This window comes from Channa argus, chromosome 10, assembly GCF_033026475.1.
Source record: "Channa argus isolate prfri chromosome 10, Channa argus male v1.0, whole genome shotgun sequence".
NCBI lineage: Eukaryota > Metazoa > Chordata > Actinopteri > Anabantiformes > Channidae > Channa > Channa argus.
In genome coordinates this window covers 1,818,894-1,834,299 of record NC_090206.1, presented here as the reverse complement: position 1 = coordinate 1,834,299, position 15,406 = coordinate 1,818,894, and the positions used below count along the sequence as shown (strand labels likewise).

The window sequence follows — 15,406 nt, the reverse complement described above, 5'->3', positions numbered from 1 at the left end:
ATTGTCATAGTGATACAGTTGGTGCTGCCAATTATCTGTCATGACTATGTATCAACAGTGTCTGATAATGACAAGGAAGTCACATGAAGAGATCTGGAATAAAACATTTCACACCCAGTGAGATTAAGGCCCTTAATTCTTTAAAAGTTTTCCTTCATTTCCTCCTTTGCTGCACCTTTTCTGCTTTTTCCTTGTAATTCAAACATGTGCCAAACTGTGTGAGAAAGAAATGAAAGATATAGTAGGAAGAAGCTAAATATGCTAAAGAAAAACAAACAAAAAAAACAGACAAATGATGCCTGTATTAATGAAAATGTCCAAATATATATTTCTGTAAATCATGAACATTTGCAAAAAACATGCTACAATCCCTTTCATAACTTTAATAGTCTGTGAGTACTGTAAATGATGTACAAGCTTATTACAATGCTGTATTTATACACCAGGTGGAGCAAGTTATTAGCCTTAGTTTACTGCTGAGGCAGAGTCATGATCATTCTGTCAAAGACTAAAGGACCATAGCTTTGGAGCTGCAGAGATGACACAGGTTGAGAGAGCTGTTTGAAGCCTTCTTGTTCTGATTGCTTATCGTTATCCAACCGTGCTGACTCTAAACCTCCAAACTATCTAACATTTTTTTGTATTTTTTTGTGATCAATGTATCCTTAACAACAACAAATAGCTTTCAGGAAGTGGAGCTGAATATAACCTCCTAAAATCCAATTGGCTCACCTCCTTCTCAGAGTGTCATCTCTGCAGGCCAAGATAAAGACACTTGTTTCAAAGTGAAACACTACATCAGCTGTATAGACTTATTTTGGATTTAGACAAAAGCAAGAACAGTGGGAACAGGTTTCATGCTGAGGTAGTGACCACACAGGTAGCAAACTAAATCTAGGGTGTAAAAACATTACTAGTTTATGTATAATAAACTAAAATGAATTTACAGTGCAACATTATGGAAATACAATGTCCTGTCCAATGTCAGGTTGTTTTTTAAAATTATCTTTCATAGCTTGTTTTCAATTAATGTTACAGCCAAAGTTTTTTGTTTCCAAATTATATTAGAGGGTAATCACACCAATAATGTACTTTACCTGCCACAGTTCATTCCAACCAATGGCAAAGCTGTGATTATCGTCATGGCTTTACAGGTGGTGCTGCCAATCGTCTCGAATGTACAGTAAAAACTATAATTAATTTAATCATCTTGAATTTTCAGGTGAACATATTGACAAAACTAGTGCAACTGTGTGTAATCGGTGTGTGATCTAATGAGAAAGATGTTATATGAAAAGATCTTGAATAGAATCAGTAATTAGTCGGTTTTTACCCCTGGGGGATAAACACCCAGTGACCTTAAGTGCCTTAATATTTAGAGGCTTTTCTTCATATCATCCTTTGCTGCATCATTGATCTGCTTTATCTTGGTAAATTCAACACATGTTGAACATCCAACTCATTTTTGGTCTAGGTCACAGAGTCAGAAAGAAATGAAAGTGAAAGCAGACTGAACCTGCATTTTTCCAAAAAGTAAATTAAATTACAATAGTTGTCCACAAAAACACACAGATGATCCCAACATGCCTCAAACTGTCCATATATCCTGGCAGGGGCATGTTTCTCATTCTTATAGCCTCTCTACTGGCGTGCTGCATGGTTCAGTGCTTGGTCCTCTTCTTTTTTCTGTCTATACTGGATCCCTGGGTTCTATCATTCACTCACATGGTCTTTCCTATCACCTCTATGCTGATGACACACAGCTCTTCCTGTCCTTTTCACCGGGAGACTCTCATCAAACATTTCTGCCCGTCTCTCAGACATCTCTGTCCGGATGAGAGACTTTGGGCTTGGAGAGGCCGATGTGAAGATGTCTCTTCACCTCAGCGCACAGAAGACACCAGGCAAAACTCTTCACCGCAATGATCCCACCATGTTGGAACGAGCTACCAAACTCTGCACGCTCAGCAAACTCACTCCCAATATACCAAAAACTGCTGAAAACAGAACTCTTCCGGATCTTCCTATGCACTTAAATCTATCTGATCTTTCTCGCACTTGCATCTCGTGAAACACTTATCTGATAGGACTTTGCTTTGATAATTTCTCCTTGACTTAGATTCTTGCTGCCTTGTACCTCACTTGTAAGTCGCTTTGGATAAATCGTCTGCTAAATGAATACATGTAAATGTAAATCCTTGTACCACCATATTCACAACTTATGTAAGTTGGACCAATCAACTAAAAGAATGCTGGCCCCCATGTTCTCTCAGAGTTGGGGTTAATGTGACTTTCCATAGTAAAAAGAAATGATGACCAGTTCCTTTAGATTAGTAATATTTACTTTATCATGTAACTTGCTATTCAAGAACAATTTTTAGATTTTTAACATGCCTCAATGGTAATCAATGTATCCTTAACAACAACAATTAGCTTTTATGATGTTTGGGGTTAGCAGCCTCCTAAAATCCAAATGGCTCAGCACCTTCTCTTTCACTATCACTGCCTTGCCATTTTTATTTTGAACATAACAGCTTTCAGAATTAGCCTCACACTCACCAACCAAATTTTTAGCATGCAAAACATAGAATGTGGCAGCAAAATATGTCTTCCCTTTGCTGACTCCATTGGTCCTTGCTCACTCTTGGCACCTGTCCCTCCCTCATACTTGGACTCAAATGAGGTCCTCGACCTATCCAGCCTCTCTGTGGCTGGTTCAACACTGCATCCTCTCCAAGCTACATTCTCTACCAACTGGACACATATTGGATAAGTGCTATATGAGGCAATGCTGCACTCACTGCATGGCTGAATGATGTCCTCTTACTTTTCCACCTATTCTGGTGCAGGACCCACATAGAGGCAATTTTTGTCTGTATAACTCAAGTCAAGCTTGAGTTATACAGACGACGAAGGTGGAAGGACATTTATTGTGCAGTAGCATATTGTCATGCAAGGCTTTGACACTTGTTGGCTATATTACTTCAACAGCATGTTGCAAACAATTAGCCAGATTCTCCTACAGTGACAGATAAAGACTTGGACTGATGGTATCTTCACTTATCTTTCTTAAGCTGGGAAGAGTGGTGGGTGGTATCTATAGCCCCCTTGAAACTGGGTGAAGCATGTGGTTAAGGTGGACAAGGTCTTAGAGGCATACTCCACCCAGAGTAGCCTTTTTAGAAAAGTGGAGGGTTATGAGAGCACACACAATGCAGAGACTTCTCGGACTCCGGGTTGCCCTCAGTCTGTTTGTTAGCTGTTAGGCCTCCAGCGGGCGACTGTGGCACAGGAAGGTAGAGCGGTTGTCTACCAATCTCACAGTAGTTGGTTCAATCCCCGGCTCCTCCGGTCACATGTCGAAGTGTCCTTGAGCAAGACACTGAACCCCAACTTAGTTGCTCCCGGTGAGTGTTGGCCAGCTGCATAGCAGCTCCCCCATCGGTGTATGAGTGTGTGTGTGATTGTGAGTGTGAATGGGTAAAAAAGAAGCAGTGTAAAGCGCTTTGAGTGCCAATAGGTAGAAAAGCGCTATATAAGTGCAGACCATTTACCATTTACCATTCCAGCACCTGGCATAACTACTTTCAGAATTAAGCTGTGAACTGGGGTCCACTGTCTTAGACAATTTCAACATGTAAGCCATGAATTCAAAATATATTATTCAATTCAAAAATTATTCCAGGAAAAGTTGTAGTGTTAACTTTGGATGGAGGCAAACCTGTGATGAAGTACAAAGAGATATGAGACTAGGGTCCCCACATTAAAGGAACATATTGGAAGAGGTGTTGTGGCAAATTCGACAACCTCTGGTTACAGTCACATCAAGTGTAATCAATAAAGAAGCCTTTGGGTATGGGAAAGGCAGGCGGAAATGTCACAGGCTGTAAACACCTGTCCAGTTTGTCATTCAATGTAAATGTAAAGAGGATAATTATGAGTGTGACCGTGACCAGTTGGTAGCACAGTCACCTGTGAATCCTAGCGGTGGTGCTTCAATACCTAGTCACTCGTGGCCACATGATCCTTTGGATAAAATGTCATGATGTGCAACTGAGTGAAATTGTTCCACTTTCTTTTCTGGCAAATGTGACTACAACAGTTGTCCACCAATCGCAGGCTCGGTGGTTCTGTTTTTGCTTATTCTGTCATCGTATGTTTTATTTCAAGTATCTTTGATAAAGACACTGAACAAAAAGTTTCTTCTGGTGGGTCAGGTTAGATGAATGGCAGCTCTCATCATTGTGTGATTGTGAGTGTAAATGAGAAGCAGCATGAAGCACTTTGGGTACAAATGCTGCTGGCACATCTAGCATTTTATACTTGCTCAGACTCCAGCCGTGATATCCTGACACTTTGTTTGTAAAAGTGAGTGCAGACCATTTGTTATTTCCATTAGATACTTCATCGTATACAGTATTACATAAAGTATTCTACCTCAAAAAAAAAAAAAACACAGGACGAGCAAATGCATAACAACACTGTACTCGGACTGCAGTCCAACGTAGGGAAGTTAATTAAGTCAGTAAATTTTATTTTAAAAAATCAATGGCTTAATTAATATCTCTGCAAGGGTGTGATATAAATTACAGCCAGTGACCCAAATGACCCTAATTACTCATCCTTTGCTGCATCTTTGATCAAATTTTTCCTGTTATATTACACATGTGCTGGACATTTTAACACACAGAAGAAACATTGAGCACACAAGCTGAAACAAACAGCAGTCCAAACGTCTACATACACATCCACGTCCAGTATTCCTGTTGATAGAAAGATAAAAGAAAGTATTTTTCAAATGTTGGCAACACTGACACAGAAGGTCCTCCAGTATTCTTGCCACTAGTGTGACTTCAGAAAGACTTTTCCGTTCTTCATAGACTGTTTTCCTGCTCACACTTGAAATCTGATCAATTAAATTTGCTCATCTTGTTACATACTGTAAGAGAAAGATAAGATAAAGAGGAGTGGTTAGTTGTCAGCCTGTGGTTGCACATAAACCCTCTGTCCCCTGCAACTCACAGGTGTTTGTGTCTCTATTGTGTCTCTATTATGATCTATTTGAGTCAGGTATCACTGTAGATCTTGTGGACCTTTTGTTTAGCTGGTCATATGCTTGTCTGTTCACTGTTCTCCACTATTGTTGCGGGGGTTCAGCTCGGAGGCTAACGATAGCTGAAGCTCCTTCAGTGCTGTTGTTATCAAGGCAGCATTGAATGTAATTTACATGTTTAAAAAATAAATTGTAGCAATAATTTTATTTAGCAACTGTTAGTGATAATACTCAAATTAAAATTATGTCAAAATATAGATATTTGACTTTTCTACCAAACCTGAACATAGACACAAAAGGCAAAGACATCTTTACAACTTTTATTTTAAAGAAGTTCTCAATGTCAATTAACAACTTTTCTTTGACGTTTTATTTAATGACCATCAAATTATTTTACTTTATATATGTCTCCTTTAGGCAACATAATTAGAAAAGACTCCATAAATTTCCACTGTTATGCTGATGATACCCAGGTGTCCCCTGGCTTTGAAGCTGTGTGTCTTCCAGCGTGCAGCAACTGGTCCTACCAATCTGCCCGATGTTTTGTTGTTGCTTTTTGTTGCTCTTTTCTTTTATCTCTTCACTTTCCACTCACCCCAACCGGTCGAGGCAGATGGCCGTCCACCCTGAGCCTGGTTCTGCTGGAGGTTTTTTCCGTTTAAGGGAGTTTTTCCTCTCCACTGTTGCCTTGGCTTGCTCCAGGGGGAATTGTTGGGTTCTCTTTATACATCTTTATAATCTTGACTTTATTCTGTAAAGTGCCCTGAGATGACTTTGTTGTGAATTGGCTCTATAAAGTTGAATTGACTTGAATTAGTAAAACAGAAGTGGCGTATAGTTCACAAACTTAAAAAAGGCAACATGAAAGTTAGAAACGAAGTGGCGTTCCAGAAATTTAGAAGGATCTAATTTAGCCTGGTTCTCCTTGATGCCAGAACAGCATATTATTCATCAGTAATAGAGGAAAACAAGAACAACCCCCGGTTTGTTTTCAGCACTATAGCCAGGCTGACTAAGAACCATAGTTCTGTTGACCCTAGTTTTCCCTTAACTTCATGACTTTCTTTATGAATAAAATTATAGTTATTAGAGAAGAATTCACCAGATCCTCCTCCCAAATATTAGATAGATCTTCATGTACAAAAGTGCTAGAATCATCTTTTTTTTTTTATCCAGCTATCTTCTGTAATACATAGTCACCAACCTCCTCACTTGCATGCAAGGAGCATGCATCCTCATTTTATTCTCATGATCCCACTCCTGTGCGCACCAACCAATCAGTAGTGAAATGACAAGGATGCCATTCCTTGTCATCTCACCTGTGTTTGATGTGTTCCACCTACAAAAGCTGTGAAAACATCTTTCCAATTACTTACAGATGAATGAGAGAATATGAACAAATTATTTGTTGTACATCTACTAATGATTTGTTAATGATCATTGCAAGATTCAGTAAAGTATTTACAAAAGTCTTCAAAATCATATGTAAAAAATTTACAAAACATTTTTGAATGATTTACAAACATTTATAAATGTCTGTTAATGATTGGTTTATTATTATCTAATGGCTTATAAATAAATGACAACTGATCGTTATTACAAAGTGTTGACATTATTTATAGCTTGATTTCATTTGGCCGACTCTGCAGTTATGCCAATCCCTTTTTCTGCAACAATTATTGTAAACGAGATAAAATGATTTTAAATACAACCTTGAGACTGATAAAATACAAGTATGGCTAATGACGGCTAATGGAAAAACAACCTTCAAAACAACACAGTGACTTCACCAACAGCCTCTGCACAGCAGGGGGAAAAGGGGTAAAGGTATATAACATTCCATTTGTTGAAGAAAACACAGAAATCCTACCACAAGATGCAAAACCCGTATCAGCAGTAAGAATCAAAAACCCAAGTTGGAGTTTACAAAAAAATACAGCCATAATCCACAAAAGTTCTGGAACAAAGAGATGGGAAAATAAGTGAGATATATTGGTCAACTTACTCACCTGGAAGGAAAAACAACCTGAAAACATAATAACTCCAGCGACAGTTGCTGCTAGCATAAAAAAGCTATTTACAGTACTGTGCAAAAGTCTTTGGCAACCATTAGAGTTGTGATTTTAGAAATGCTATGATGAGCATTTATACAAATGTAAAGCGCTGTGGTTTTTCAATGGTATTTGTGATACTCTAATGGTGGTGCTGCATCAGAAATGCATGTGTGACTCTGAAGTCATAAAATCCAACCTGCAGTTCTTTCAGCCAATAGGAAGTAAATACATTTAGAGGATAAAAGCTGGTGTCAGATGAAAAGCTGCAGTTGATTATGCTGCTTTCAATTAACATGTCATTGATCATAAGTGTATATTTAACAGTTCATTGAATGCTCCATGCACCTATGTATGTGCTGAATGATTTTAACATGGAAAGTAGGCAAATGTCCATAGAATTGTGAAATCAGCTATTAAGAAACCAGTCAGCTTGTTGCAAGAGTGTAAAGAGGGGCAGAATGTAAGACACACAATCACAATGAAGTGATGCCTGTGGTGACCTTGAACAGAGCAGGGGAGTGCTGGGAGTGATGCATTCACTGGACAGAGGAAAACCAGGTAAGGGAATGTCTGGTTAACACTGGTTAGGAAATATGGCTGTGCCCAAAATACCACACCTGGTTAAGCTGGGCAAACAGACAGACTCAAAGTCAGCAATCCCACAATTTGATTTCCACATTTACTTATTGGTAAAAACTTGTTTTTCATCTGTGTTTTAGGCCATGAATGAATGTGTATAAAACATGAAGATTCTCAGTCATCTAGGTTTCGTTATCCGAAGATGGAATCATGTCAACTGTACTTAGTTAGAAATGTTTCGCTACTTATCCTTGAGCAGCTTCGTCAGTCTGAGGGAAAGTTTGCTAGGGGACCCAGTTATATCCTCCAGAGTAGACTTTGTTCCACACTTGGCCTAAATAGGCTCATTAGGTGGATAATAGGGGAGGTGAGAACAGGGTGGAGTCATCAAAATGTAATGATTACAATGGTAAAACCCCTAATCCCCTAGAATGGGGTTCATGTGTTTTCCATCAACTGAAATCTTAAGCCATTAAATACGTAAGCAGGATCAGCCCTGCTTCAGTAAATGCATGATTTTTTGATCTGTCTGAAAAAGTATCAAATAAATACAGTGCACCCACTTAAAGAAAAAGTAGTTTATATAGTCATGTGATCACAGCTGAGGTCAAATCCCTCTCACCCAAACACACTGAGGCTATTTAAAATATCACTAAATCTATCACCAAGAAACAAGTGCACTCAATTCTGGGAATGTGATCTTATTGCAGGACCTTCATTCTTAACTACTCTCTAACTCCTCCAAACTAAGCCACACTGAGCTCCATTATGCATGACAAAGTACTGCAGTCACTTGACCAGGTTGTGTGGACCCCAGAAGCTAAACAGGCTTTTAAGGGTTCAAAAAAAGCATTGCAAACTACATCCAACTACTTGGGAACTGGCTCATCCATCCAGATCATTTACACAAAGCGTTGACAAACGAAATGGATTCATGACATTTATTTTTGTTACAGGACCGTTGTGGAAGTCAGACCTGTTGCTTACTTTTCAGGAAAGTCAGATCCTGTAGCTGCTCAAATTCTCAGATGTTTATTTGCAATCAAGACACATAGTTGGTTATGCTGATTTAACCCATGCTGTTAGAAAAACAACAACCAAAAAGTCATCTTTCCGTTCTTGAAAGTATTGACCGTAAACTCAACTGTATCTTTTTCTACACAGCAAATTTGACACATTAATGAAAAGGATCAATTGTAGAATTGCATTAGTCCCAGCAGGATACATTTATTACAATAGGGGATATAAAATAATCACAAAATGAACTATGTTGTGTATGGACAGGTATTTCTCGTTATAACTTAGGTGGCAGTTTGACCCAGAAAACTGCAGAATCACTCACCTCTTCCTCCCTCAGTGATCAAATCTCTTCCTCATACTTCAGATACATATACAATAAAAAAAGAAAAGAAAAAGAATTTCAATCATGATCCTATTGCCAAGTAGGTTGCTGGACAATTCTCATGTTTAGAGTCTGACTGATGAAACCCTCATTAATTGTTTGACATCAGGTCCACTACAGCCAGACGTTGTAGGTTGCCACGTAGATTTACTAATGCAGTAAACTAAAGTACAATTTTCAATATGTTACGGAATAAAATATTGTACTTTTAGGTTTGACAAAACTTAAGCCACTATTTCGCTTTTGCAGATGCTGATTCTTAACAAAAATATAACCAATTAATTAATGCTAATTTTAAAATAAGCAGCTGTCAGTACATGGTTCACATCAGCTCCACCTTTATCAGCTCGTGTTTTAGTCTCTATGTAACAGAGAACCACAGCTCTGCAAGAATCTAATCATCTCTGTCTAGTCTTTGCTGTTCAGTCACTGTGTCATACTAAAGAGTTTTATAGATCTACATATACAGTATCTACCAGATATGTCACACCACACCCAGTGTCATTTATTTCACTTATTTTTTTCCCTGGTATCTTTTAAAGAGGCCATTTAAAGCTACAATATCCAACTTAACTCAACTTCTGCTCTGCCCAGCTCTTCCTCCCCCTGCTTTCATACAGCTTTTCTTCAATCTTTATGCTCTACCACGCTCTGCACACTTCTTTAGGAGATCTTACTTTGTGGACAATACAATCCCAATCAATTATAAGTCCCTATGGAAACATTGCTTATGGTCAGCTGCAGAAACCCTGGGATTTACACAGGATTACTAGACTGAACTGTGCTGCAGGGAGGCCCCAAATTATTCCCTATTATTATTTGTATTTAGTAGTATTTTAATGTTTTTTTATTTGGTTTTCTTTTAGCATTATAGTTGTTGCCCTAGTCAGCTGGACGTTATTAGGTTTTGAGTGTTGTAGAAATTTTTACTTTTAATAGTGTGTTAAAGGTTATATATTCTTCATATATTCCTATGTATTCCTTAGCACTCTGATTAATGTCCACAGAGACAGATATATGCAGGGATGGACACCATTGAACATAGAGGGGAGGACTTGTAAGATGTGCAGCTCTGACTGTGGAGATGGCAAAGAAAGGTCATAGTAAGGGAAAGGGACTTAATTCTGCTAAATACGTGGTACTGGTAGTTCTTTGTTCATTTTGCTTAGCACTCTCAAGCAACTAGTGTGCTATAACTCATATTTCCTTCTTAGTACTTTCGTATTTTATACTTTCTAAAAAGGCCCTGCAAAGACTATCTTGACAAAAATTCTGTTTATTTCCACAAAACTGAAAAGTTGTCCTGTAAAAGCTCATAATTTATAGCTCCATCAATGTTTTGCTATCTGGCCTGCCTCTAGCTCTAGTTTAGTCAGCTTGTTTCCTGTTGTCCATCAGGAAACAAGAAACCATAAAATAAGCAAACTATAAAGAAAAATGAACTATACAGGAATGATTGTGGTATTTTGTCAATCATTTTATTATTGATTCATTTTTTAAAATTGAGTACCATGCGTGAGTGTTGATTACAGAAAGCTTTGCAATATATGTTTGTATGAGCAGTTTACAATGGCAACAGAAGTCGAATTGTTAGAGAAGAACAATCCAATGACATGCAGTGTTTATGCAACAATTAACAGTTAACAAACAGTTAAAGATTGAGTAAGGCATGTCAAGTAAAGAGTGGCTAACAGGAGATTAGACAAGTTGATGTTCTGTTTTACGTTGTGAGTTGTCTTTGTGATAGGAAGGGTCATAGCTGTTGTAGTAGGAGACTAGGTCAACTACATTTAGTTGTGGTAGCTGAGGTCACACTCTTGGCCCATCACTTCAGACGCTGCCAGATGCAGTTGTGAGTCATTGGCAGCAGTCACAACTTTGGCTGAAGACCAAACCTGTTTGGCACTTCATGAGGTAGGTAAACCCATTGGAACAGCTGTAAAAAGTGCTGGGGTTCTTTGGGTTGGCATAGTCCCCGTCAAGCCTTCCTTTACAGAACTGATCAATGGGTCCAGCAGATGTGGTTTTAGTAGGTGCTTTGGTTGTGGTAGTGGGAGATGGAGTTGTGGGCCAGTCACAGCAGTTACAGCTTTGTCTGAAGATCAGACCAGATGGGCAGGATCTGACGTAGGTCAGCCCACCTGAGCAGGTGTAATAAGAGTTTGGGTTGTTTACGTTGGCGTAATCCCCATTACTCTTTCCGATACAGAACTGGCTGGCACCAGAAGCTGGAACATAGAAACCCAGGTTTCAACAGCTTTAATTAGCTTTTGTATTTTGTCAGATTCCCTATACTAATTACTGCTGACACTGATGTAAAGACACTATATACTTGCTGGTTAGATGGTTATAAACTTACCCAAGGTGGCGATGATCAAACACAGACCTTTAAAGTCAGACAGACTTGGTTAGTATTAAATTGAACACAAATTACTAGAATAACTAAATGAAATTTTAGTGTAACATGTTATACATTCAGCGACAGTAGTGTGTCCATGCAGAAATAATGGCCACAGATTATCTTTTCCTTCTTACTCTCACAATCCATGAAATTATTGATAAGAACAACTTTAAAGATGTACGCCTAACGCCATAAAAAGCAGGGGTCATATTGGAAAGCTCTCTTGTATATATACTGTACTTATGGCTGCGTTCCTCCTGTCTAGCCCAATGAAGTCTTCTCTGGGCCAACTTAGGTCAAATCTGTGCACAGCTGTTGCTGCCTTCTGGTCATCACTCATTGTTTAGAAATGAAATGTCATTGTGAGACTCTTTATTCCAGCAAAATAACTGACTCTCCTGAACTCTGAGCATTAGTCCTTTTGGTTGGTTGCTCCTGCACAGTATAAAGGTTACTACCTTTTTGTTGGAAGTGGTTGGATCTTGATGTACCAAACTACAGAAGGTGTTATTGTACTGTTGTGCTGATGTTATTTTAGGTAAAATTTTAATAGAATGTATTGCATTACGTGTTTATTAACAAATACAATATAATACATTTTAGATTTTGCAATGGAATTATCACATTTTAAATTAGCTTTAAACTTGAATTCAAACAAATCATCTACTTTTTTGTGTAGTGAAATTTAAGTTCACTTCTTGTTACTTCAGTTTAAAAGTGAACAAAATTCCATTCATCATTGTATTGATGAGGGGAGAGAAATTTCAGAAACCAAACCTAAATTAGTTAATCTAAGATTATTAGAGATAGTTTAGAGGGAGTAGAGGGATTTGGATGAACCAACTCTTTAGGTTGTTCAGTGTGTCTTACCTGCAGTCAGAATTAGCCTGCACATGTTGTTACTATGTGTAAAAACAGAAAAGATTTGATCAATACATTAACAGTGCCAAGCAGACAACAGCTTTAAACTTGACAAGTATCACAACATGTTTCTATAACACACAATGATCATCATGATGACATCAGATACAACACACACACACAAAGAAACAAAAACCTGTACAGTACCTGTTGGTTCAGCCAGACCTAAAATATTTTTTAAAAGGTTTGACAGTTAGAGTAGGTACAGCAGTATACAGCAAAACAAGTATAATGTCTGTGAAATCAGATACTTACAAAGAGAAAGGTGCAAAAAGCAGATTGTGTCTCTCCTGCGTCTGATGGATAACTGACAGAATGTCTGGCCTTAATATTAGTGCCGCTGACAGGGTGAGGCACTGGGTGGGGATAATTCTGGAATGTCCAACAGAAGAGGGAAATTATCTCATACCAGGAGCTTTCGGTTTTGACATTGGACGATGTTGCCATCTGAAGGCTAAACACATATCAGTGTAAACGCTACAAAGAAAAAAATGAAAACGTTAAAAAAAGCTTTAACTGTGGCTAAGGTGGAAAAATCGCTTAATATGCAACTTAATATTGCATAGAGCCAGAACCCTCCTAAAGCTATTAATTTTTAAACCTTAAATATATTTTTTGTTAACTACAAAAAGGGATTGTTTTTTTTAATCATCGTGTAGTTCCATAAAATAAACTAAGTACTAAAAACATGTTTGTCATTTTTTACTGTGATTATAAAGTTCCTGTAGTGGTTTCTGGGTTGAGCAAAAAGGTTAAGTTTCATATCTAGAAATGTTATTAAATATGTCAAAGCAGAGCAGCAGTTGACAAATGTTACACCTTCTATAAACACACGGAAATAAAAACCTGTCAATCATGTCAGATTTCTTGGATCGTTTTTTGCGATCAATATGTGGAGAAGCCAAGCTTCCAGGGGAGGTGGGATGTCTATACAGAAGGGACTGGCTGGTAGTTAGTGCGGGACACAAATATTCTTGGTCTTGACACTGTTTAATACACTGCAAAAAAAAGTCACACCCAGAAAGTGCAGTGAATGTGTTCAAAGGATTAATATAAATAATATAAGGATATAAATACACCTTTATGTGAAAGGACCCGTCACAGGTGAATTAGTGTCCTGTCCAAACTATCAAAATGTGTTAAAAGCAAAAAATAAAATATGGCACCTATGCAAATCTGTGTTTGTATGTATATATGTGTTAAATATTCTAAAGCTTATGAAAAGACAATGACATATTTATATAAAAAATAATTTTAGTTTGTTATGTAGAAAATGAGAGATTATTAAACAGAAACTGATCAGACAATGCTGTCAGACCGTTTACATGGGTCAGTTTGTATTTACTGTGTGAGGTCAACTGGGTCTTTGAGACTTTGACTGAATGATTATGACTCTGCCTCTGCAGTAAACTAAGACTAATCGCATGCTTCACCTGGTGCATACATACAGTATTGTAATAGGCTTCTACATCATTTGCATTACCAGCAGAGACCCATCAGGGATTTGTTATGGCCCAGTCACAGATAGTGTGGATTTTGTGGATGTTTACTGTAATTTTATTCTATAGTTTTTGGGAAGTGGTAGTTCTGCCTGTAATCTCTTTCATTTCTTTCTCACTCACTGTCTTTGAACTAAACGTGTGTCAAATGTTCAGCACAGGTGTAAATTAGCAAATGTTATGAGGAAAAAGGTCCTTAAACTCACTGGATATTGTTTTCGAGCATTGTTTTGCAAGACTATTCATGTACCTTCCTCATTCCTCACTGTTCATACACTGGTGAGTTCCAATAGGAAGTAAAGTTATTGTTTATTTAAGTTGAATTCTGAGTTGCATGCTTCTGCAGATAGCATAGTTTTACAGAGCTATATGATTTTTTTGCTGTCCTCACTGTGCTTGACCTAAAAGTGTTTACCAGGTTAAGGCTGATGAAATATGCAGCAAAAAATGACATGAGTGTTAGTTAACATCAAGATTCTAATCATGAGACTTTCACATTCCTCACTTAACCCCTTTTTGAAGTTTCTCTCTTGTTTTTTTTACAGCAGTGAATCATGGTTGACCGTGGTGTGGGCGAAGGATCATATCTTGTATAAAGGTATAAATTAGAAGATTTTCCTTTTCTATTCAGTTTTATTCATGTAATGTCATCTTGTTATTGGGTCACACACTACTGAGTCTGTTTTTTCAATGAAAGTGAAAAAAAAAAGGCGACTAAAGTTGGATCCTCACTTCCTCCTGAGGTAAACGTATCGTGACACTTTCTGTTACTGCACACTCTTTGGTTTCTGCCAAAGGACTGTTCACTGAGTAATTGTACCTCCTATTTTACTTAAATAAAGTAAAATACTTACTTAAATAAGTTTATTTACACAAGAATTACTACTTGAGACTTGACATATGCTTGTATTACTCAAGCACCCGCTCTTCTAAAATATAACTAGCTATCATTAACTATTTCCAAATTTTATCTATCTTAGCTCTGCTAGCTTAGCAGTCATCTGTTAGCAATGGCTTCCCTTTCTCCCTCTGTCTCTCCTTCTCTCACTTGCTCAGTGTGTCTCATGTTCAGATTTTCCTCTGCTTCCTTTAGCTGGTGCGGGACAACCTATCATAGCCCCTGTTAGCTGTCCCCTGGCAGTTCCCGAGCAGCCACGATGCCAGACCGGCTGGGTGACGATTCATTCCACGATTGACGATTCCAAACCAAAAAGGTTTACTTTGATAAAAGTTAAGACTACTCCTCTCACAGAACAAAACCCCAAAACAATTAAATATGGATTGTTAAATATCAGATCTCTCTCGTCTAAATCTCCGTTAGTGAATGACTTAAACAATCATCTATTCGATATATTCTTTCTTACTGAAACTTGGTTGCAGCAGGAAGAATGTGTCAGTCTAAATGAGGCAGCCACCCCAAAGTCATATTATCATGTCCCCAGAAGCACAGGCTGAGGTGGAAGGGTATCTGCAATCTTCCACTCAAACTCACCAATA

The 15,406-nt window shown here is 38.0% G+C and overlaps 1 protein-coding gene across 1 annotated transcript; it reads right to left on the bottom strand.

Annotated features, from left to right (window-relative positions):
• Positions 1-10,544: 10,544 nt before the first annotated feature.
• Positions 10,545-12,697, bottom strand: LOC137134610 (probable endochitinase). The gene is made up of 4 exons (XM_067519552.1): positions 12,666-12,697; positions 12,360-12,391; positions 11,448-11,474; positions 10,545-11,316 (listed from the first exon to the last, which is right to left on the bottom strand). The coding sequence occupies exons 2-4, from the start codon at positions 12,382-12,384 to the stop codon at positions 10,946-10,948; spliced, it is 423 nt and encodes a 140-aa protein (XP_067375653.1). The 5' UTR covers positions 12,385-12,391; positions 12,666-12,697; the 3' UTR covers positions 10,545-10,945.
• Positions 12,698-15,406: the final 2,709 nt, after the last annotated feature.